Source organism: Neoarius graeffei, chromosome 25 (assembly GCF_027579695.1).
Source record: "Neoarius graeffei isolate fNeoGra1 chromosome 25, fNeoGra1.pri, whole genome shotgun sequence".
Classification (NCBI taxonomy): domain Eukaryota; kingdom Metazoa; phylum Chordata; class Actinopteri; order Siluriformes; family Ariidae; genus Neoarius; species Neoarius graeffei.
The window spans coordinates 39,135,104-39,159,616 of record NC_083593.1 but is presented as its reverse complement, the minus strand read 5'-3'; the positions used below and the strand labels follow the sequence as shown (position 1 = coordinate 39,159,616).

The 24,513-nt window shown below is 41.7% G+C and overlaps 1 protein-coding gene across 7 annotated transcripts in view; it reads left to right on the top strand.

The window, feature by feature from the left end:
• psd3l (pleckstrin and Sec7 domain containing 3, like) overlaps positions 1-24,513 on the top strand; it is a 504,243-nt gene that overhangs the window by 300,562 nt on the left and 179,168 nt on the right. For all 7 annotated transcript variants that reach the window (XM_060908177.1, XM_060908176.1, XM_060908179.1 and 4 more), the window contains 3 exons: positions 655-735; positions 4,666-4,778; positions 8,413-8,471. In XM_060908177.1, coding sequence (XP_060764160.1) covers positions 655-735; positions 4,666-4,778; positions 8,413-8,471 — 253 coding nt within the window. The remainder of the gene's footprint in view (positions 1-654; positions 736-4,665; positions 4,779-8,412; positions 8,472-24,513) is intronic.

The following is a 24,513-nucleotide window of genomic DNA, read 5'->3' as shown; positions in this document are numbered from 1 at the left end:
GCTGAGCTTTGATTGATTACAAATGTAAACAAAATGCACACGGTAATATGATGAACCCACACTTGGTCGAAAATGCATTTATTATTATTATTATTTATTTATTTATTTTTTTAAATCCGCCTGCTGGTGTGAGTCAGCTGCTCTGTCTCGTTCTCTCTCTCTCTCTCTCTCTCTCTCTCTCACACACACATACACACACACACACAGCCTCTGTAGAGGTCTGGAGGACAAAGCCACCCTCCTGTATAGCCATCAGTCCCTTCCCTCCATGCTTGATGTCATGGGATTGATTTGGTGCAGTGGAAGTCCGTGTAGGCGTTTTATATAAATCTCTCTCTTTCTCTCACTGGTTCTCACTCTCACTTGTTGTCTCGTGCAAACTCTTTCCCTCCCTCTCTCCCTCCCTTCTCCTGTTCTCTGCTTATATCCTGATTTTTCTCTTTTTGTCTTCAATAAGCAGTAAGTGAAAGTCATGACCCAGCGCACTGTTCATGCAGCCAGCGTTGCCCTTCGGATAAACGGCAGCTTGTTGCTTATGTCATTTTAGAGTGGTGGAAATAATAATAATAATAATAATAATAACGTCACTGATGAGTGGGTACGATGTGTTTGCACCTGATCCTGATCGAAATCTTTTTGTTTGTCTGCCTACAGCAATGACTTCAGCAAGCTGGTTGCTGAAGAGTACCTCACATTCTTTGATTTCACAGGGATGACATTGGACCAGTCGCTCAGGTATAAATCACGACACCGCACACTTCTGTGGAGAAAAACAAAACGATATATAAACAAAGCAAAAAAATTGATTGAAATCATGTTATGTTATGTTATGTTGTTATCATTGTGCTTTCATTCTGTATGACTTTATTTATTCCAGATAATGACCAATGCAAAACGTAGCAACATAGTAAGGGCCCGGTCCCACAACACCGATAACGCTACCGTACCTGTAACTCCAGCTCTGACTATCCCTCTGCCTGAATTTAGTTCCCGTCTGGAGCAGTCACACCACCACAGCTATGATCCTGACTATAATATCGCTTGGAGGAATGAACGCATGCAGCTTGGGAACAGTCATGGAAGTTTTTTCCAAGTAGTAGCACGTTATTCCGGGTCGTACTGTACAGCCTGGACTTCAAACCAACCCATATACACTAATGCGGATAGATCACGGACTACGGAAGTACAACCCCGATTCCAAAAAAGTTGGGACAAAGTACAAATTGTAAATAAAAACGGAATGCAATAATTTACAAATCTCAAAAACTGATATTGTATTCACAATAGAACATAGACAACATATCAGATGTCGAAAGTGAGACATTTTGAAGTTTCATGCCAAATATTGGCTCATTTGAAATTTCATGACAGCAACACATCTCAAAAAAGTTGGGACAGGGGCAATAAGAGGCTGGAAAAGTTAAAGGTACAAAAAAGGAACAGCTGGAGGACCAAATTGCAACTCATTAGGTCAATTGGCAATAGGTCATTAACATGACTGGGTATAAAAAGAGCATCTTGGAGTGGCAGCGGCTCTCAGAAGTAAAGATGGGAAGAGGATCACCAATCCCCCTAATTCTGCGCCGACAGATAGTGGAGCAATATCAGAAAGGAGTTCGACAGTGTAAAATTGCAGAGTTTGAACAGATCATCATCTACAGTGCATAATATCAAAAGATTCAGAGAATCTGGAAGAATCTCTGTGCGTAAGGGTCAAGGCCGGAAAACCATACTGGGTGCCCGTGATCTTCGGGCCCTTAGACGGCACTGCATCACATACAGGCATGCTTCTGTATTGGAAATCACAAAATGGGCTCAGGAATATTTCCAGAGAACATTATCTGTGAACACAATTCACCGTGCCGTCCGCCGTTGCCAGCTAAAACTCCTATAGTTCAAAGAAGAAGCCGTATCTAAACATGATCCAGAAGCGCAGACGTCTTCTCTGGGCCAAGGCTCATTTAAAATGGACTGTGGCAAAGTGGAAAACTGTTCTGTGGTCAGACGAATCAAAATGTGAAGTTCTTTATGGAAATCAGGGACGCTGTGTCATTCGGACTAAAGAGGAGAAGGACGACCCAAGTTGTTATCAGCGCTCAGTTCAGAAGCCTGCATCTCTGATGGTATGGGGTTGCATTAGTGCGTGTGGCATGGGCAGCTTACACATCTGGAAAGACACCATCAATGCTGAAAGGTATATCCAGGTTCTAGAGCAACATATGCTCCCATCCAGACGACGTCTCTTTCAGGGAAGACCTTGCATTTTCCAACATGACAATGCCAAACCACATACTGCATCAATTACAGCATCATGGCTGCGTAGAAGAAGGGTCCGGGTACTGAACTGGCCAGCCTGCAGTCCAGATCTTTCACCCATAGAAAACATTTGGCGCATCATAAAACGGAAGATACGACAAAAAAGACCTAAGACAGTTGAGCAACTAGAATCCTACATTAGACAAGAATGGGTTAACATTCCTATCCCTAAACTTGAGCAACTTGTCTCCTCAGTCCCCAGACATTTACAGACTGTTGTAAAGAGAAAAGGGGATGTCTCACAGTGGTAAACATGGCCTTGTCCCAACTTTTTTGAGATGTGTTGTTGTCATGAAATTTAAAATCACCTAATTTTTCTCTTTAAATGATACATTTTCTCAGTTTAAACATTTGATATGTCATCTATGTCCTATTCTGAATAAAATATTGAATTTTGAAACTTCCACATCATTGCATTCCGTTTTTATTTACAATTTGTACTTTGTCCCAACTTTTTTGGAATCGGGGTTGTATAATACAAAAGGATCCACAGTGGTTACGGATTTTAATACGGACGCATCACGGATGCTAATAATTTACGGATTGGTCACGGAGGTTTCAGTATATTACAGATCGGTTACCGATTTCATACGGATAAAAAAATTAAGAAGTCGAAAACAATTAAATCTTTGGACTGACGAAGTTCGTGATTAAAATATCTTACCTGCATTTATATGTTTATTCATTTGCTACTGATATTTCACTGAAAATATCCATGAATAAAAGATCTGTGCTTTGTATTATGTATTTTTTTATTTTCCGTGAATCTGTATTCCGTGACTTCATGATGCAACAAGGATGTATGAAGATGCTCAGGGAAAATAGGACGTGCTCAGACAACGTCACATGTGAATGATGACCTGATTGGTCAGATGTTTTATCGGATCAGGTCCAGGCCTGGAAAAATCACTCCAGAAGCAATCTCGGCGATACGGATAAACCCAGGCCTGGGCTGTAGGGATCGTTATCGATCTGGTGTGACGATCAACCTCTTAAACTGCAGGGGATTGATTGATTTATAGTTGTAGTTGTAGTTATCGGTATTGTGGGACCAAGCTTTAAACAAAAGATGAGATATAAAAGTTAGGAATAAAACACTACAAGGCGTTCTGTTCTAGGAAAAGAATTAACGGTGTAGGTGGTGTGATGTGGTTTGCTGTTAGCATCCCAGTCTTGTAACGTTATCGAAAGTGAAATTAATTTTCTGAACCTGTAACGGGTTCTTCCTTGGCCCGTGCTCCACCCTTCCACCAAGTTTTATAAAAATCAGTTAGGTAGGTTCTGCGTAATCCTGCTTAACGCGTTTTATGTTTTCAGGTTGTACACCCACCCGTCTGTGTTTATTCGAGAGTCTCCTTGGTGAGATATCTCAGGACGAAGCGCTTAAACGTCTACAGGATTTATCTGAAGTTATCACTGTAGCCAGCAGATGAACTCCTTGGATTTTGGAATTGATCCAGCCAGGGTCAAGGTCATAGCAAGGTCAAATGTACAAAATAGTTTTTCTTCAGTAACTTACTTCCTGTTTGGTTATGAGACGAATCTATTTTAAGGGTATTTCTGGTATACAAATTCGGAACAAGAAGGACTAGACTTGTTGGGGGTGGATCCATCCCTGTCCAGGTCATTGGCATCCAGTTCTATTTGTTTCTTTCCTCTATCTTGAAGTTAATAAGACAAAAAAAGCAGCTAGTCATGTGACCAGGAAACCAAGGCACGCAAAGTCGTCTGTTCTGTGTCTGAAAACTTACTGGCCATTACAAAGCACTGACGCTGGAGACTCCTTCCACAAATGGTGATATATCAACATCTCATTATCTGTAGCCGCTTTATCCTGTTCTACAGGGTCGCAGGCAAGCTGGAGCCTATCCCAGCTGACTACGGGCGAAAGGCGGGGTACACCCTGGACAAGTCGCCAGGTCATCACAGGGCTGACACATAGACACAGACAACCATTCACACCTACGGTCAACCAGTTAACCTAACCTGCATGTCTTTGGACTGTGGGGGAAACCGGAGCACCCGGAGGAAACCCACGCGGACACGGGGAGAACATGCAAACTCCGCACAGAAAGGCCCTCGCCGGCCACGGGGCTCGAACCCGGACCTTCTTGTTGTGAGGCGAGAGCGCTAACCACCACACCACCATGCCGCAAGATATATCAACATGATCTTGCGAAAGATTTTCATTGCAAAACAGCAGGAGTTTCTTCTGACCAATCAGAATTCAGTAGTGCAAAAAATAGTCATGATCAGAGAGTGAGTCAAAGCTTAGTATCAGTATTGCAAACTGTGATGATTACAAATCGTGATCATTCTCTTGTTTTGTTTTGTTTTCCCCCCGTTTAGATCCTTTCTCAAAGCTTTTGCACTAATGGGTGAAACCCAGGAACGAGAGCGGGTTTTAATCCACTTTTCTAATAGGTACCATCAATGTAACCCCACCATCCTCGCCTCACAAGGTACGACACCATTTACAATCCTATTAACATGTGGTCTGAAAGTCTTTTTTTTTGTAAATACAGCTTTGTCTAATGGATACACAAATTGTCAACCAGTTAAAATCCCATTCTGTTGTCCATTGAAAGGTTTTTTTTTTTAAAGCGAGACATCCTTTTGATTTCATAAAACGGGTGACGTTTAGTTCCCTCTGAAATGTGGTCATTGTGATAGATGTTTATTTTGTGAGATATTACAGAAATATCAGGCCATTCTGTGGCTGGGAAGTTATTTAATCTGAGTGGATTATTTCCCGAGCAAATAACGTGCGTGAAATCGCTCGCTTCGTGCAGTCAAGCGGACAGAGGAAGTCCGTGTGCGCGTGCACAGGTTTACCTTTGACCGTGCGCTGACAGTTCCATCATTCTGTCGCTAAACGAACAGCTGATCACACCGAGGTGCTCGCTGACCGCCGATATTTATTAGTTTGGTCCTGCGTTTCCTTTCCTTCATATATAACAACGTCTTTTTTTTTTTCGCGGTCCGGTTTCCATCAAATCCTGCGCTCTGATTGGCTGGCGAGCGGGTTCGTATCCTACGATATGGACCCCGGTTACGGACCTCTGGCGACTCGCTCGTTCACAACAACAAACATGGTAGCAATTTTTGTCAACATTTATTTTCACATTTCTCAGGAGAATAGCATTAATTTTACATCATGGATAGCGATAACGACAGTGTTCACAGCGAAAGCGAGTTTTACTACCCTGAGGAAGAAGAAATAAAAGAAAACATTTCAGGAGAAAACGAAAAACTTGTAACTGTTGCTAACGCCGAGCAAAAACATGGCTGAATCCTGAATGACTCCTATTTGTATAAATAGGGGACTACATAGGCGGCAAAATGTAGTTTTTTTCCTGCCATGGAAGTGCACTTGTATACCGAGGAGGAAGCCATTTGCATTACAGCTGTGAATGAGGATTCAAAATGGCAGCTCGGATCGGTTTTCCCTTTCGGGCGCTCTCGTTTTCTGTTAGAATTTGGTAAAAAAAAAAAATATATATATATATATATATATATATATATATATATATAAAATTTAAGTGGCCTCGGTCACGGTATTTCACGATACCAACCTCCCAGCTGGTAAATAACACATATGTGCCCAAATCCAGGGACACATGTCGGCCCGGGGGCATTTTGAGTTATTGACAGATTCAGAAAGTCCAGTTTCTAAGCTTTCCAGTGATGCCTTCCATGTGGAGATCTGACAATATTTGAAGAATGTGTGGCCTTTTGAAAGTGTATACCTCTTAAAACAGAAAAGGGAGAAAATCGCCCTCAAAGTTTTCCATCTCAGCTACTCTGGGTGCAGGGCGGGCACATAATGGTGCTCATTTGCATGATATTAAGGAAAGCCCTACCCCCTACGAGCTAGCACGATGCTACTTTCATGTAAACAAAGATCACCACGTCAATTTTCCTTCTATGCAAAGTATGCCCAAAACAATTATGAAGTACAAATAAGTCCTAAAGTATACTTTAACGTTTTGTGGTTGAAAAATTACTCACACCGTAAGAAAGATAGCACGATGATGACACAACTAACACAACGCTAGTTTCATGTAAAGCCTCGGTCACAACCGGCCGTACATGCTCCTACGGCCGGTCTACATGCAAAAAACGCAAGAAACGCACGGAGGGTGCGTGTGAAACGCACAATAGGGCGCGTGTGATGTGCTGATTTTCGAGCCGCAGACCGGCCGCAGAGGTTCTTTGTCATGTCAAACAAACTCTACGGGCGCTTACGTTTTTTTCAGGTTGCAAGACAAACTTACGGCCAACGCGTGTCTTTCTCCATGAACAAAAAAAAACCGCAGCGATTTGGGAAACGCCAAAAATCACACGGCCAAAAAATCGTACGTCCGGTTGTGACCTAGGCTTAAGATTAATAAACTTACCCCATCAGAAAGAGAAACGGCGCCTTGCACACACCAATGCCTCCGATGGAATGTAATCCTAGCTTCCTTTTGGTTGGGTTTTTTTTGCTAGAAATGGTGATCTCCGATGTAAAAACCGTGTGTCTGTTTGCTTCGCGGTGTTTCAGCTCCTCTGCGCTCTGTTTAGCTTCCTCATTCCATAGTGAAATTACACGCCTGTATGCAGCTTAAGTAGCCACGAGCTCAGCTCGTATCATACAGCTGATTCGCGAAAAAAAAAAAAACAGACTTAAATCATCATGTGAATGGCCCATATGGTAATTTACCCACACCCCCCAGCAGGCTACAGTCCTGACAAAAACGAGACAATTTGCAACAAAAAATGTATGCTTTTCCAACAAAACAATCTATTATCTGAAATACTGATTGCATTCTTCAAGATCTCAACTTGCACATGATGGAAAAAAAACAAAAATCACAAATTTCGAAAAAAAAATGCTTCTTTTGCGATTATCTCGGATTCGTTTCGGCCGACATGCGTCCCTGGATTCGGTGAGGCGTCACATATTTCTTCTCGCTTTCTGTTACTGTCGTCGGTCTTCCACGTTTCATGCCTTGCGCGAACGGGGAAAGCCTACCATGTTATGCATGACATAGTATCTTGAATTGGGTCATGGTGAAGAAGGAAAAAAATAGCAGAGAACTTACGGCCACATGGTGCTGAATTCATTAATCGTTCTATTTTTAAAAAATGAATAAAATTAGAAGTCTGTGATTCGAATTCAGTCGCTTTCGGTCCACTAAACAAAAATAATTGGGTGTCGGGAAAATTCTTTTTATGACCTGCACTTAAAATCTGAAAGGCTGTCTAGCTTTAAGCATGGTCTAAATTGTACCATCATTAGTGATGACACTAATGGTTCGTGACTAGAGGATTCATCTGTACTTGGGAAGCAAGTCTCAAAATCACATTTTATTTAGTTTATTTATTGAGGACCAGTCGGGGATTCTGAAGTTTGATCTTGACTCTGACATGGATTTAGAGCGTTTTTCAATCCCTCAACCTTTTTCCCTCCCACTCGGCCTATAGATTAGCCGCAGATCAACTCTACTGTCCCTTGGGGTATTAGCCATTAACTGGGTATTATCAAGCTCACTCGGCTCAGGCTGATAAATGACAGCAGAAAGACGAGCAGGAGTTCAGGAGAAGGTCACCCAGAGATAACCTTTTCCAACAGTTTGCCCTTTAAACAAGTTTAAAAAAAAAAAAAAGAGCAGTTTTCGGAAAGAAGTATTTTTTTCTCTCCTCGGTAGAACATTTAATGAAATCAGCATTTAATGTTGGCGTCTTTGCCTCGTGTATCGTTTGTCTATGTTTGATGCTTGAGTGTCATGTCTCCCCCGTAGCAACCGTCTTGGTAACAACAAGCCTGTGTGACCAGTAGATGGTAAAAAGCTAAAACGGTCTCCTTGTTGCTAAGACTGTTGCCATGGAACTGGTGTTATACTTTGGCCCAGTGGAGAGGTGGATGAGCTGTGCATGTTTAGAGCTTTTCATGTCATCATTTAAAATGCAGCATTCAAAAAAAAAAAAAAAGGAGAAATTAACATTTTGAAGTGCCCCAAGCTGTGAGTGTGGTAATTGTCCAGACTGCTCTCCTGCCACCCAGTGAAGCCCTGGCTGAATAATTACTCCTGAATAAATCTGTTTTTGCAGATGGAGTGCATTGCCTTACATGTGCTTTAATGCTGCTGAACACTGACCTTCATGGACAGGTATGTTCCTCACCACTGCATAATAATATTAACCACTAAGTGTTTTTACAGCAGGGAAGCATCAATACTGATACTGGCGACTGGAATCAGTGCTCATTTACTCCTCACACTAAAAACACTCCTGTATCACGTATACAACCAAAACCACGCAATGTTATGTGACCGAAACCTAGTGTATGTTATCATGCTAATGAACAGACGCCTCGAAATAAAAGCGACATAACGATGCAAACCATGCGCTTTGAAAATATCCAGAGGAGCTACACTACCGTTCAAAAGTTTGGGGTCACTTTGAAATGTCCTTATTTTTGAAAGAAAAGCACTGTTCTTTTCAATGAAGATCACTTTAAACTAATCAGAAATCCACTCTATCCATTGCTAATGTGGTAAATGACTATTCTAGCTGCAAATGTCTGGTTTTTGGTGCAATATCTCCATAGGTGTATAGAGGCCCATTTCCAGCAACTATCACTCCAGTGTTCTAATGGTACAATGTGTTTGCTCATTGCCTCAGAAGGCTAATGGATGATTAGAAAACCCTTGTACAATCATGTTAGCACAGCTGAAAACAGTTGAGCTCTTTAGAGAAGCTATAAAACTGACCTTCCTTTGAGCAGATTGAGTTTCTGGAGCATCACATTTGTGGGGTCGATTAAATGCTCAAAATGGCCAGAAAAATGTCTCGACTATATTTTCTATTCATTTTACAACTTATGGTGGGAAATAAAAGTGTGACTTTTCATGGAAAACACAAAATTGTCTGGGTGACCCCAAACTTTTGAACGGTAGTGTATTATAGCATCTCCCTACAATACAAGTGACCATGTTTAAAAAAAAAAAATCTAAAACATAAAACGTAGCATGAGGAGATCATTACTAGGAACACAAAAAATGTCTACAGTCAATGCTAGGAGAGTGAAAATAATGGTTATTCCGTGAAATTGAGTCGTACATGAGCGCCGAGTCGGCTATACAGTATAAGCCATGTACGATGAGATTGAGCGGAGCAACGGTTTTTCTATCCACGTTCACTGGATTGTCAGAAACGGAGCCTTTTTTATTTTTTGCAAATTCGATAAATAAAAACTTTATACAAAACGTCCGACAAAATCGTTTCCGCTTAGGATGTAAACAAACCGGTGAAATGACAGGAGCAATTTGTGAAAAACGCGATAATAATAATTGTTCGGGAAAAAAAGATGCCTTCTTTTATACTATATATTTTTTCCTTTTTTATTTTTAGGGGTTTTGTTTTCGAGTAGAGTTTTTATTTTGTGTCATCCTCGGTTGATTCAGCAAGACACGCCGCCATTTTGTTTTTCTCTGCTCACGGTATATAGCCTAGTAGTAGAGTAGCCAATCAGAGCACGCAATTGCTCATATCCAGTGAATGTGGATTGAATAACAACAAATAGCCAGGATGATGTTCTTGATGATCAGCCATTCTGGGTGAACACTCAGTACGTTTACATGCACATCCAAATCGAGCTACTGTCGGTAATCGAGCAAAGGGTCCCAGCAGGGGTGCCAGAGAAATCCAATCCTACATGCAACTGTGAAATCGAGCTATTGTGTGAGGTGCATTGTGCACCCGAGCCACAGGTGGCGCTACATGCCCCATCGTGTTGGTACACTTCTGGTTGTCGTCACGAAGAAGAGCTATAGTGTTGCCAGATATTGCTGACGTTTTCCAGACCAAAACATGTTCAAATCCGCCAAAATGCACTTAAAATCTGGCAACACTGGCAGTTCCGTGTTCAAGCTGTTAGGCTTGCTCTAACAGACTGTATGGCTACAAACTGTCCTGCGCAGACCACTGTTTTGTAAGACAACTTATTTTGCACAATTGTATATTTTTCTAAAGTCCATTTTTTGCTTACAAAAAAATATTTTTTTTGCTTACAATTTAACTTATGTCTTAATAAACACACAAAGTTCAATTGTTTTGTTTTTATTGAAATTCTTCAGATGTTGGACACACACACACAAATACAATGACTTGTTTATGTACACAATTCACAGCTATGCAACAGCTGTACAGATGTATTTGGTGATACAGTAAGTGAGCTAAATTTTAACAGTGCAAACAATGCCACAAAAAGAAAAGATTCATGCCGTTGTCATGATTCGTTGTCATGCCGACCGAGGCTGTTGTGTTTCCCGCTTGTGGTCTCGTCACTCGTCACTTCCGGAAGGGGCAGTAAGTAGCTCGACTACTAGCTCGATAGGGTACATGCACTAAGTAGCTTGGCAGAAATCGCATAATCTAGGTCATGTAGCTCGATTCCGAGAAATCAAGTTCGGTTCAATTTCAGCCGAATTAAGGTGTATACGTGGCATTTTGAACTTCCATTTCAGTCGAGCAACGGCAGAAATTCGATTCTCTCTATGTGTATGTAAACGCACTGATTGATTCTGATGCAATGAAAAGAAGAACAGACTTGACTTACAGCTGAACAGATGTAGGGGAAACCCCCCGCTCGGTAAGTCTGCTAACTCACGTAGCTAGCTAACGTTATAAAGAACAAGCCGAGTGCATGAACACGCACATGCGTGTGCTTTTCATGGTTGCTATTTACACCAGGAAAACATAAACAGAGTTGAATAAAATGTTCTGTGAAACCCCTGATTGATTAATACTCAGTGCTCATTCTGGTATCGGTGTTGAGGAGTAACAAAAACATGTACTCGGTCTGAAAAAATGGTATTGATTCATCCCTGCTGGTTCTTACATGCAATGTCTTATTTATTTTCCCTCTGAAACCGTTCAGTGATTCAGTAGTTCATAAAGGAACTCAATTCTATGAATCTGCTCGGTTACTTTAGGATTTTTCCTAAAGGACACTTCTTTCAAAAGAGCAGTGGCTTGAAAGCTTGAAGCAAAACATTTAAGCAAAGGCTTTAACTTTCTGTCTCTCTATATTCATTCGGCAGAAGCTTTGAAGAAAAATATCTGCCAAACGAATAAATGTAATTGTAACGTCATCTCATCTTTGTGTGAATAAAGGTGGACCTTCGAGTGACGAGTCCATTTTCATATTGTTCCAAGAGTGTGGAGGTGGTCAAGGCATTCATAATTCCCTTACGGCCCTTTTCCACTACCCTTTTTCAGCTCACTTCAGCCCGACACGGCTCGCGTTTCGACTATCTAAGAACAGCACGACTCAGCTCGCTTCAGCCCTGCTCAGCCCCCAAAACTCGCACGGTTTTGGAGTGGGGCTGAAGCGAGCCAAACCGAGCTGAGTGGGGCTAGGGGCGTGAGCAGACACTCCCCTGTGCACTGATTGGTGAGGAGGAGTGTCCTCACATGCCCACACACGCCCCGCGAGCACGCTGGGATCTGTAAACACCGTAAACCCGGAAGAAGGAGAATTACAAATTACGAGAATTATGAAGCCTTATGCGCCTCGCCTCATCTATACGCTCTTGCCAGTATCTGTTGGCGTTGTCGGTGACAACAAGCCACAGCACCAAGACCAGCAACACTAACGACTCCATGTCCTCCATGTTTATTGGTTACTCTCCGGGTCGTGAGACTACCGCTTAAAAGATCACTGATGTCACTGTTTGCGCCGCCTAACGACATCACCTGACATCCACCCACTTTCGCTAACTCCACCCAATGTGTCCACCCACTTCCAGCCAGCACGGTTCAGCGCGGTTGTAGTCGAAATGCAACTCCAACAGCCCCACTCAGCTCGACTCAGCCCAACTCAGCACCGCACGGCTCAGCCCGACTCAGCCGCGTTGGTAGTGGAAAAGCGGCATTAGAATACTGTATAGTTTAATTTTCTCAAAACGTACTGATGTTCTGTCGTGGATGGCCTGGAGGCTGAAAGTGATATGGTTTCGTGTGAGTGTGTGTGTATATTTATATTTGTGTGTGTATATACTGTATTTTTTGGGCGATAAGGTGCACCGGATTATATGGCGCACTGTGAACTAACGTGTCTATGTTCACACACAATGCGCACCGGATTGTAAGGCGCATTAAGCAAAACAACACAGTCCGGTAAATCAAACTTTATTCCACTCAGTTGTAACAACAAATACCGGTAGATGGTAGACTGTAGAGACGCTTCTTCGTGCTGTTCTCTGTTCAATAACCCACTGTTCAATTTTGTCCTCTAACTCTGGCCATTTCGCTTTGTTCCCGCAGAAGCTCTGTTTGGTCTTCTTTACTTGGCGCAGTTCATCTTCTTGCTTCCTCCACTTCCGTACCATTGAGTCATTGATGTTGAATTCTTTCATGGCTGCTCTATTCCCATGTTCTGCTGCATAGCTGATAGCTTGGAGTTTGAAACCCGCTTCGTAAGCATGCCTCTTAACAGGTGCCATTTTGGGGGTCCTTTTACGTACACACAAATGTACTGTAATATAATGTTGAAGCACAGTACGTATTACGTATAAAAAGTGGCGGGGGTAAGCATACTAAATACTGTTCTCTGATTGGTTTATTGTTGCTAGCGTGTACTCCGGGCCCGGGCTGCCTTACATGAATGCACTTCTAGTTTAGACATTACAGTCAGGCAGTCTTGTAGACTGCTCAGGGGTCCTGTTACGGGGCCGATCAGGTAGTGACGCAGCGTACCGTAATGCTCCGAATATCCATTGAGCGGAGCGGCTTCGTTGCTTACCAAAGTCGTACTTAAACATTTCGACAAATTTTTGAGCGCATTGTACCCCATAAAATCGGTCAGTAAGCACAACAAGTAATCATACATAAGGCGCACTGTCAATTTTTGAGAAAATTTAAGGATTTTAAGTGCGCCTTATAGTCCCAAAAATTGTGTGTATGTATATATGTGTATATATGTGTATATATATATATATATATATATATATATATATATATATCTCATCTCATTATCTCTAGCCGCTTTATCCTTCTACAGGGTCGCAGGCAAGCTGGAGCCTATCCCAGCTGACTACGGGCGAAAGGCGGGGTACACCCTGGACAAGTCGCCAGGTCATCACAGGGCTGACACATAGACACAGACAACCACTCACACTCGCATTCACACCTACGGTCAATTTAGAGTCACCAGTTAACCTAACCTGCATGTCTTTGGACTGTGGGGGAAACCGGAGCACCCGGAGGAAACCCACGCGGACACGGGGAGAACATGCAAACTCCACACAGAAAGGCCCTCGCCGGCCCCGGGGCTCGAACCCAGGACCTTCTTGCTGTGAGGCGACAGCGCTAACCACTACACCACCGTGCCGCCCTATATATATATATATATATATATATATATATATATATATATATATATGAGTGATTCCACGCTTATGGGTACTGAAATGGGGACATGAACTTATTCACCTAAAACCATTTCTTTTTTTACCATCAGGTCACAAAACATGTAATCTTTAATGAATGATATGTTAAAAGATAACTTTAATTTTCTGAGATGTAATAAAAACATATTTATATGCCAAAGTCAAGCCTATGAGTTCCAAAATGATGTCTGGTAAATTACTTCTGTTACGATTGTCCATCTCGCGTCTGTTACAAATTAATTACAATCTAGCTATAGACCATGTTAATCTTATTGAAAGAATGTGTATGTTTATTCTACTACACATGTTTATTAATTATATTTGCTAAAACATCACCTTCCTATGTTTCAAAAAGTAATTCTACATTGTTAAAATTGAGAATCTATATGTCCACAACACTTCTGTTACGTTCTGACTTTGGCATATAAATATGTTTTTATTACATCTCAGGAAATTAAAGTTATCTTTTAACATATCATTCATTAAAGATTACATGTTTTGTGACCTGATGGTAAAAAAAGAAATGGTTTTAGGTGAATTTAAAAAAAAAAATAAAATAAGTTCATGTCCCCATTTCAGTACCCATAAGCATGGAATCACTCATTCATTCATATATATATATATATGTGTGTGTGTATATATAATATATATGTGTGTGTGTATATATATATATATATATATATATATATATATATATATATATATATATATATAATGTGTGTGTATATATATATGTATATGTGTGTATATGTAAATTGTAAATAAAAACAGAATGTGATGATTTGCAAATCATTGAAACCCTAGATTTCATTGAAAATAGTATACAAAAACAACATATCAGATGTTGAAACAGAAATTTTATTGTTTTTTGAAAACTAGATGCTCATTTTGAATTTGATATCAGCAAGACGTTTCAGAAAAGTTGGGACAGAGGCAGGTTTACCCCTGTGTTGCATCACTTCTACTTTTAACAACACTGTAAATGTTTGGGAACTGAGGAGACCAGTTGCTGTAGTTTTGAAAGAGAAATATTGTCCCATTCTTGCCTGATCTACAATTTCAGTTGCTCAGCAGTTCAGGGTCTCCTTCATAAAGTGCAAAATGTTTTAAATGGGAGACAGGTCTGGACTGCAGGCAGGCCAGTTTAGCACCTGGACTCTCTTACTGTGGAGCCATGCAGTTTCAATATGTGCAGAAAGCGGTTTGGCATTGTCTTGCTGAAAGAAGGAAGGCCTTCCCAGATGTACAAGCTACCCATGTCATGTGCACTAATGCACCCTCATACCATTATTGAACTGTGCACTGATGAAAAGCCGGATGGTCCCTCTCTTGTTTAGCCTGGAGGACGTGGTGTCCATGATTTCCAAAAAAGAATTTCTACTTTTGATTTGTCAGACCACAGGACAATTTTTCACTTCGCCTCAGTCCATCGTAAAAGAGCTTGGGCCTAGAGAAGGTAGCGATGTTTCTGGATATTGTTTGTATTTGGTTTTATCTCCTTAGCTAGGAGCCCGGTACAACCCTGATTCCAAAAAAGTTGGGACAAAGTACAAATTGTAAATAAAAACGGAAGGCAATAATTTACAAATCTCAAAAACTGATATTGTATCCACAGTAGAACATAGACAACATATCAAATGTTGAAAGTGAGACATTTTGAAATTTCATGCCAAATATTGGCTCATTTGAAATTTCATGACAGCAACACGTCTCAAAAAAGTTGGGACAGGGGCAATAAGAGGCTGGAAAAGTTAAAGGTACAAAAAAGGAACAGCTGGAGGACCAAATTGCAACTCATTAGGTCAATTGGCAATAGGTCATTAACATGACTGAGTATAAAAAGAGCATCTTGGAGTGGCAGCGGCTCTCAGAAGTAAAGATGGGAAGAGGATCACCAATCCCCCTAATTCTGCGCCGACAAATAGTGGAGCAATATCAGAAAGGAGTTCGACAGTGTAAAATTGCAAAGAGTTTGAACATATCATCTCCAGTGCATAATATCATCAAAAGATTCAGAGAATCTGGAAGAATCTCTGTGCGTAAGGGTCAAGGCCGGAAAACCATACTGGGTGCCCGTGATCTTCGGGCCCTTAGACGGCACTGCATCACATACAGGCATGCTTCTGTATTGGAAATCACAAAATGGGCTCAGGAATATTTCCAGAGAACATTATGTGTGAACACAATTCACCGTGCCATCCGCCGTTGCCAGCTAAAACTCTATAGTTCAAAGAAGAAGCCGTATCTAAACACGATCCAGAAGCGCAGACGTCTTCTCTGGGCCAAGGCTCATTTAAAATGGACTGTGGCAAAGTGGAAAACTGTTCTGTGGTCAGACGAATCAAAATTTGAAGTTCTTTATGGAAATCAGGGACGCCGTGTCATTCGGACTAAAGAGGAGAAGGACGACCCAAGTTGTTATCAGTGCTCAGTTCAGAAGCCTGCATCTCTGATGGTATGGGGTTGCATTAGTGCGTGTGGCATGGGCAGCTTACACATCTGGAAAGACACCATCAGTGCTGAAAGGTATATCCAGGTTCTAGAGCAACATATGCTCCCATCCAGACGACGTCTCTTTCAGGGAAGACCTTGCATTTTCCAACATGACAATGCCAAACCACATACTGCATCAATTACAGCATCATGGCTGCGTAGAAGAAGGGTCCGGGTACTGAACTGGCCAGCCTGCAGTCCAGATCTTTCACCCATAGAAAACATTTGGCGCATCATAAAATGGAAGATACGACAAAAAAGACCTAAGACAGTAGAGCAACTAGAATCCTACATTAGGCAAGAATGGGTTAACATTCCTATCCCTAAACTTGAGCAACTTGTCTCCTCAGTCCCCAGACGTTTACAGACTGTTGTAAAGAGAAAAGGGGATGTCTCACAGTGGTAAACATGGCCTTGTCCCAACTTTTTTGAGATGTGTTGCTGTCATGAAATTTAAAATCACCTAATTTTTCTCTTTAAATGATACATTTTCTCAGTTTAAACATTTGATATGTCATCTATGTTCTATTCTGAATAAAATATGGAATTTTGAAACTTCCACATCACTGCATTCCGTTTTTATTTACAATTTGTACTTTGTCCCAACTTTTTTGGAATCGGGGTTGTATTATAGAAGTGTTGCTAAGATGGCCACCAAGTGGATGGACGTTACAATAAGGACTTTTTTCTTTTTTGCCATTTAGTCCGTGGTATTATTTTTTATTCATAACACCCTTCGGCATTTTCACATTCTAACATCCTAACTGCCAGTTTTGGTTGAGATTACTTCCTCTGTTCATGTCCCATTCAAATGTTTTACTGCATGCCACGTCACCTAAATTATACATTTTATATAAGTTTGTTGTTTAAATAGAATTTCATAAGCTGAAATGGTTTCTTTCATCATAAGACCTAATCATTTTCTAATCGACCTTTTGGTTATTTTATCTGTGTAATGAACTCTCCGCTTCGACACGTTCCTCAGAATAGCTCCTCTCTTTGTCTCCATAGAGCTTGCTCATGTGTCTTTATACTCACGGGGTGGCGAATCTCGGTTTTGACGTTTTCTGGCTCCATCTCAATAGAACACATATGCGCCATGGAGACGCCAATATTTCACGCCCACATCTTGTTAGTTTGCTAGACAGTTGCTTTTGAAAGATTCATGGTTGCAGCCTTCACACAGGTGCCGATTGTGCTGTGTAAAGTTGTGTGAAATTGGCAAAGCCGTGACTCCTTTGTCACGAAAATTTCCTTCTTCACACACAGACAAAATTGGGCCAGTTTGTGTAAAATAGCGTGTTCGGGGGGGGAAGGGCCGAAGAAAGAAACGTTCTCCTGGAGGCTGCTGCTGCTGTCACTCACCAAGATTGAAGCCAGCGTGTTGATAAGAAGCATAATGTTGCTTAATTACATTTGACTCTTGCCTTTGGACTGGAAATTTGATTCCCTGTAGTGCAGAGAGAACTTGGCACACCATGTCTTTTCTGTTACGATGGTATGCGGCGCTGACATTAAGAAAAGCCACAGCAACCTGCAGCTCAGACTCGGTGTTCTTGAATATCACTGCTCTGGAACGATTTTCCTTTTGGCAGATATTCATTAAGTAAGGAATAAAACAATAGAGTTTTTCTGTTGTCGCAAAATGATCAGTGATGTGGCGTCAAAGTTGATTTTCTAATAATAGCACTCCCTGTTGTGTTTCATTCATCTTATACCACAGCAGCTAGCTAATTACTACAGTATTTATTTATGTATTGTTAGTTTTAATTTGAGCTACAATACACTACTGTTCAAAAGTTTGGGGTCACTTTGAAATGTCCTTATTTTTGAAAGAAAAGCACTGTTCTTTTCAATGAAGATCACTTTAAACTAATCAGAAATCCACTCTATACATTGCTAATGTGGTAAATGACTATTCTAGCTGCAAATGTCTGGTTTTTGGTGCAATATCTCCATAGGTGTATAGAGGCCCATTTCCAGCAACTCTCACTCCAGTGTTCTAATGGTACAATGTGTTTGCTCATTGCCTCAGAAGGCTAATGGATGATTAGAAAACCCTTGTACAATCATGTTAGCACAGCTGAAAACAGCTTAGCTCTTTAGAGAAGCTATAAAACTGACCTTCCTTTGAGCAGATTGAGTTTCTGGAGCATCACATTTGTGGGGTCGATTAAATGCTCAAAATGGCCCAAAAAATGTCTTGACTATATTTTCTATTCGTTTTACAACTTATGGTGGTAAATAAAAGTGTGACTTTTCATGGAAAACACAAAATTGTCTGGGTGACCCCAAACTTTTGAACGGTAGTGTATATGGCCAAAAGTTTGTGGACACCTGGCCATCACACCCATATGTGGTTCTTCCCTAAACTGTTGCCAACAAAGTTGGAAGCATAATCATCAGTTATTCCAGAAATCAAGTCGTACATGAGCTGATAGCCGATGAGGCACATAGCACCGAGTCGGCTATAAGCCATGTACGGCGAGATTGAGTGGAATGACGGTTTTATTCTATCCACGTTCACTGGATTTTGAGAAATGGAACGTTTTTATTTTTTGCAAATTCGATAAAAAACTTTATACAAAACGTCCGACCAAATAATTTCCGCTTAGAATGTAAACAAACCGGTGAAATGACCGGAGCAATTTGTGAAAAATGTGATGATAATTATTGAAAGATTTTTTAAAAAGGTACGCTCTTACCACCAGATACTTTTATTCCATATTTTGTTGCACACTTTTGTATTTTGGGGGGTTTTGTATTCGAGTCGAGTTTTTATTTCATTCTCACTTGGTTCAGCAACACGCTCTGCCATTTTGTTTTTCTCTACTCACGGTATATGAGCTGATATCCTAGTACTAGAGTAGCCAGTCAGAGCACACTATTGCTCATATCCAGTGAATGTGGATAGAATAAATAATGTTACTAAATGTCTGTGAGACAAGTTAGTTCCTGTTTATACTTGCGTTGTAATAGCTGTAAATTGTTCTTCCGTCCCTAAAGGTTTTTCTTTCTCTTTTTAGTAAGAGAACTAAACATATAATAATCAAAATAATTTAAAACAAAAGACCCTAATCAACCCAAATCATTGATAAGTGATTTAAGTAATAATTGTAGCAGGTGAAGTCGTCAGTTTTCTTTCTGTTGTTGCAAGTCATTCTGGTCAGCTTGCATTGGAAATATTGCTGCTATGTTAATATACAGCTGCTCTGAGCCCAAGAGCGTCTGTTTCACATCCAGTGAAGTGTTGCTATTTGCAAGTTAAAAATGAGACCCAGTATTGGCAGGCCAACCTCACAGAAAGCAGTTCATTAATTAAGTTTCCCTCAGCTATCAGAGTAGCCAATCAGATCTTGCGATTTGCTCATATATCAAGCGAATGTGGATAGAATAAAATGGTATAGAATGTCTTTATATGTCGTGACATTATAATTTTCCTTCACTGGAACTAAGTTGTCCAAACTTGTTCCAGTGACAACGTGCTCAAAGTGACCTCCATAAAGACATGGTTTGCCAAAGTTGGAGTGGAAAAACTCCTGCACAGAGCCCTGATCTCAACCCCACTGATTACCTTTGGGATGAACTGGAACACTGATGTCCTCCAAGCCTCGTCGCCCAACATCAGTGCCTGACCTCACGAATGCTCTTGTGGATTAATGGCCACAAATCCTTACGTCCACCCTTGAAAATCTCCCCAGAAGAGTGGAAGACCAAATGGGGACTAAATCTGGAATGGGATGTTCAAAAAAACAGATACCGGTGTTATCGTCAAATGTCCACAAAGCTTTGAACTTATAATGTATTTATATCCATATTGAATACCATGGCTGATTTTCCAAAACGTAGAGCTTAACCTCGGAGTGTTGGCAAGCTCTGACACTGGAGACTCCTTCTAAACCTTTAACTAAAAGTCTACAGAAAGCTTCACCTCATCAATTATGATGGTTTTTTTTTTCGTTTATTACCATATGTGTGGCGCGTCAGTCATACAAGTCTGTGAATGAGCCGTAAGTTATAGAAATGACGACGTTTAAATTGAGCTCGTTAATACAAACCTTGGATTTGCCTTGCAGTCGGCACTACTGACAGAGCTGCTGTTATAGAGAGTGAATCGGGCCAGATCAGAATCGGGAATTCGCCAGTGATGGGGTATTATTAATAATAATAATAGTTGGGCTATCTGTAAGTATTATAACATCAGAGTCAAAGACAAATAATATGAACATGAGCCATTAACTGTAACAGAAAACAGTGAAGCTACTACACTCTGGGACATGTCAGTCCAATAACTGATAAAGAAATTAAGGCCAACAGACCGGATATAGTAGTGAAGGACAAGAAGGAAAGAGTTTGTCTGCTCATTTCGTATGTCTGACCCCACCGAAAGAAACCTTAATCTCAAAACTACAGAAAAACTCTCCAAATACAAAGATCTAGAAATAGAAATTGAGAGAATGTGAGGTATAAAGACCACAGCCATACCAGTTGCTCTTGGTCTGGTCAAGAAAGGGACTGAAAAATATACCAACAAAATCCCTGGTAACATCAAGATACAAGAAATTCACAAAGATGTTGTGGCAGCGGGGGCGTGGTCAAGCGTCGGTCTGTGACCAGAGGGCGGAGTCAGGGAAGGTAAGTGGCAGAATCACTGCACCTGATGTTAATTAATGTGTTTGTGTGTCTTCCCCAGTGACCGCGCCCTATTTAAGGAGAGAGAGCGAGAGCAGAGCTCTCTCTCTCTCTCCCCAACCAGACGACTTGTATGGGTGGGTGGAGCACAGAAGGACGGCAGGCCAGAACTGAGTTCACAAAACTCTTTTTATTTTCACTTTTCAGTGCAAAACTTTAACTCTCCCAGCCATGCACGCACGCGCACACACACAAGTCGTCTGGTTGGGGAGAGAGCTCGCTCTGCTCTCGCTCTCTCTCCTTAAATAGGGCGCGGTCACTGGGGAAGACACACAAACACATTAATTAACATCAGGTGCAGTGATTCTGCCACTTACCTTCCCTGACTCCGCCCTCCGGTCACAGACCGACGCTTGACCACGCCCTCGCTGCCACAGATGTATATTAAGGAGGACCTTATCTATCAAGTAGATCCATCCCACCCTCACGGTAGCCCAAAGTCCAAGGGATGGACTCTGCTCTGTGAGCAAACAGAACAGGACATTAAGGAAAGACTCAAAATAATCATCATAATAATTTATTCCAAAGTAGCTTGGGAAATCCCATGCTGCTTTGCACAATCGTTCCGATCTGAAAAGACAGCATGGAAACTATGGTCTAAAGGCTCGCCTGAGTTAGGGAGCCAATTAGAGAGTGGGGAGGGGTGGAAAGACGGTGACGCGTACTACTCGACAAATGGAAGCTTGTAGTTTATTTGGGACTGTTTACGGATCACATTTAACATGGCGGCGAGCGATACGAACCAAACTTTCGATCAAGCTTTAGACACTGTTCTGAATAGTTTAGAGCAAAAGTTTGTTTTAAAAAAAGAACAGCGTTTGGCGTTACAGTCTTTCTTCGTCGCTCTAACTACGTCACCGGGTACAACTGCCATGATTGGCCATGGGCTACGTATACGCCAAATGATAGACATTCGCAACGTCCAATAAACGGCCGTTGACAATCGTAAACCACACCTCCCCTACAAGAAATTCAATAGGCGGATTCCAGACCATATTTCACTTGTGATATGGTCTGGTGTTAACCAGACTAATTCCAAAGCATTTCAGAATCTCAATGCTCTAACAATTAAAAATAGTCATATGAACAAATAATAAATTATAGCAATAAAAGCATATGTATATTAGTGTTTACATGAATTCAAAAAATTATGAAAACACTCAAAACGAAGATTAGTACTCAAATCGTAAGAATTATAATAATAATAAAATAATGTTATTATAAAAAAGTAATAATGTTCATCATTAATAATATTGTTCAAAAAGTAATGTCTTTAGACCAGTCTTGAAGGTTTCATTTGAGTCAGGTTTATGAAGGGACAACGGGAGCTTATTCTTCGGGAGCATAATAATAATAATTCTATAAACATCAGTAAGCCATAATAAACGAAATGAAGTATAAGAAAGTGTTGCCAGGCAAAACAAACCTCACCCGGTAGCACTTATGATGAATATGAAGCAAGATATCACAAAAATAATAGGTACCCTATGGGTCCCTGTGGCTACTGCTTATAAATAAAACAGTTTTCTGATACCATGTCTGTACAGTAAATATAGCACATATATATTTACTCGGCGGCACGGTGGTGTAGTGGTTAGCGCTGCCGCCTCACAGCAAGAAGGTCCGGGTTCGAGCCCCGTGGCCGGCGAGGGCCTTTCTGTGCGGAGTTTGCATGTTCTCTCCGTGTCCGCGTGGGTTTCCTCCGGGTGCTCCGGTTTCCCCCACAGTCCAAATACATGCAGGTTAGGTTAACTGGTGGCTCTAAATTGACCGTAGGTGTGAATGTGAGTGTGAATGGTTGTCTGTGTCTATGTGTCAGCCCTGTGATGACCTGGCGACTTGTCCAGGGTGTACCCCGCCTTTCGCCCGTAGTCAGCTGGGATAGGCTCCAGCTTGCCTGCAACCCTGTAGAACAGGATAAAGCAGCTAGAGATGATGAGATATATTTACTCTATGAGGCAGTAGCCACAAAAAGGAAGCGTAATCCAAAAACGTACAATTTAAAAATCACAGAAGTAAAACATACCAAGTGTCTGTACTTTATATTATTCTACTCTTACCTCTTACGGTTTTCGAAACCGAACCCTCCGAACCGAGGCTGACACGCACACGCTGTCGCCATGACCCAAACTCTTATTTCCCGGAAATGGCCCGGCGCTAGAGCTCAGTGGAACGCACTTTCCGTCTGTAATAGGCATAAACATGTCTGGAAGCGATTTCTTTCGTCCGTTTATTTCGAATGGTGAACCGAATTGTATACACTCACCGGCCATTTTAATCGGAACACGTGTACGCGCAGTGCACGATCGTTACACTTTTACAATCTTACAGCACGATGACGTCTTGGCTAGCGCCTCTATACGAAGCAGTGGCCACAACAAAAACGATTTTGACCTTTTTGGTGACCTTGACCGGATAACCCTCAAAACGTTGGAGGTTCTATTTGAGACCAATGCCCATCTATCCTGAAAGTTCTATGAAGATTGATCCAGCCGTTTTCCTGTAATATCGTTTACAAAAAAACAAGCAAAGAAACCTGACCGAAAACAAAACCTAGCCCGCTGGTGGACGCCGTCCCGAGCGAGATGGTAATGATAATAATGATATTGTTAAAAAGACATACTTGTTTGGGTTTTTTTTTCCCCTCACCACACATGCCCCTTTTCCACCAAAGCAGTTCCAGGGCTGGTTCGGGGCCAGTGCTTAGTTTGGAACCGGGTTTTCTGTTTCCACTGACAAAGAACTGGCTCTGGGGCCAGAAAAACCGGTTCCAGGCTAGCACCAACTCTCTGCTGGGCCAGAGGAAAGAACCGCTTACGTCAGCGGGGGGGGCGGAGTTGTTAAGACCAACAACAATAACAAGACCGCGAAAGGTCGCCATTTTTAAGCGACGAGAAGCAGCAGCTGTACAAACGCGAAGTCAACCATTATTATTATTGTTGTTGCTGCTGCTTCTTCCGTGTTGTTTTTGCTTTGATATTCGTGCCAAGGTTTATGCAAACGTAGCAACGTAACTGACGTATACAGCGACGTAATGACGTGGCTTCCCTTAGCACCGCGAGCTATGGAAAAGCAAACTGGTTCTCAGCTGGCTCGCAAGTTGAACGAGTTGTGAACCAGCACCAGCACTGGCCCCGAACCAGCCCTGGAACTGATTTGGTGGAAAAGGGGTAACAGTGTCAATTTTTATGGATTCGGCATCAGACGTATTTCTACATGCGGAAAGCACAGAGACTTAGGGCGTATTCACACCTACGTTGTTTGGTCCGGACCAAACGAACCAAATTTCCCTTGGTCTGGACCTTTTGGGTTGGTCTGAATACAAACCACCGCACTCTGGTCCGGACCAAACAAGCGGACCGAGACCGAGCTGCAAGGTCGGACTCGGTCCGGACCAAAGGAACCCTGGTGCGGACCTTTTGGAGGTGTGAAAGCAGACCGGACCTAATCCGACAATTTTGCTTTTTTGTACCTCGGGAGCTTCCGTCGTTTGTCAAGCATTATGGGAAACAGAGTCTTGACACTCCACCGCAAAGCGCAAACACTGTTTGGGTTGTCAAGGGAACCTTACAAC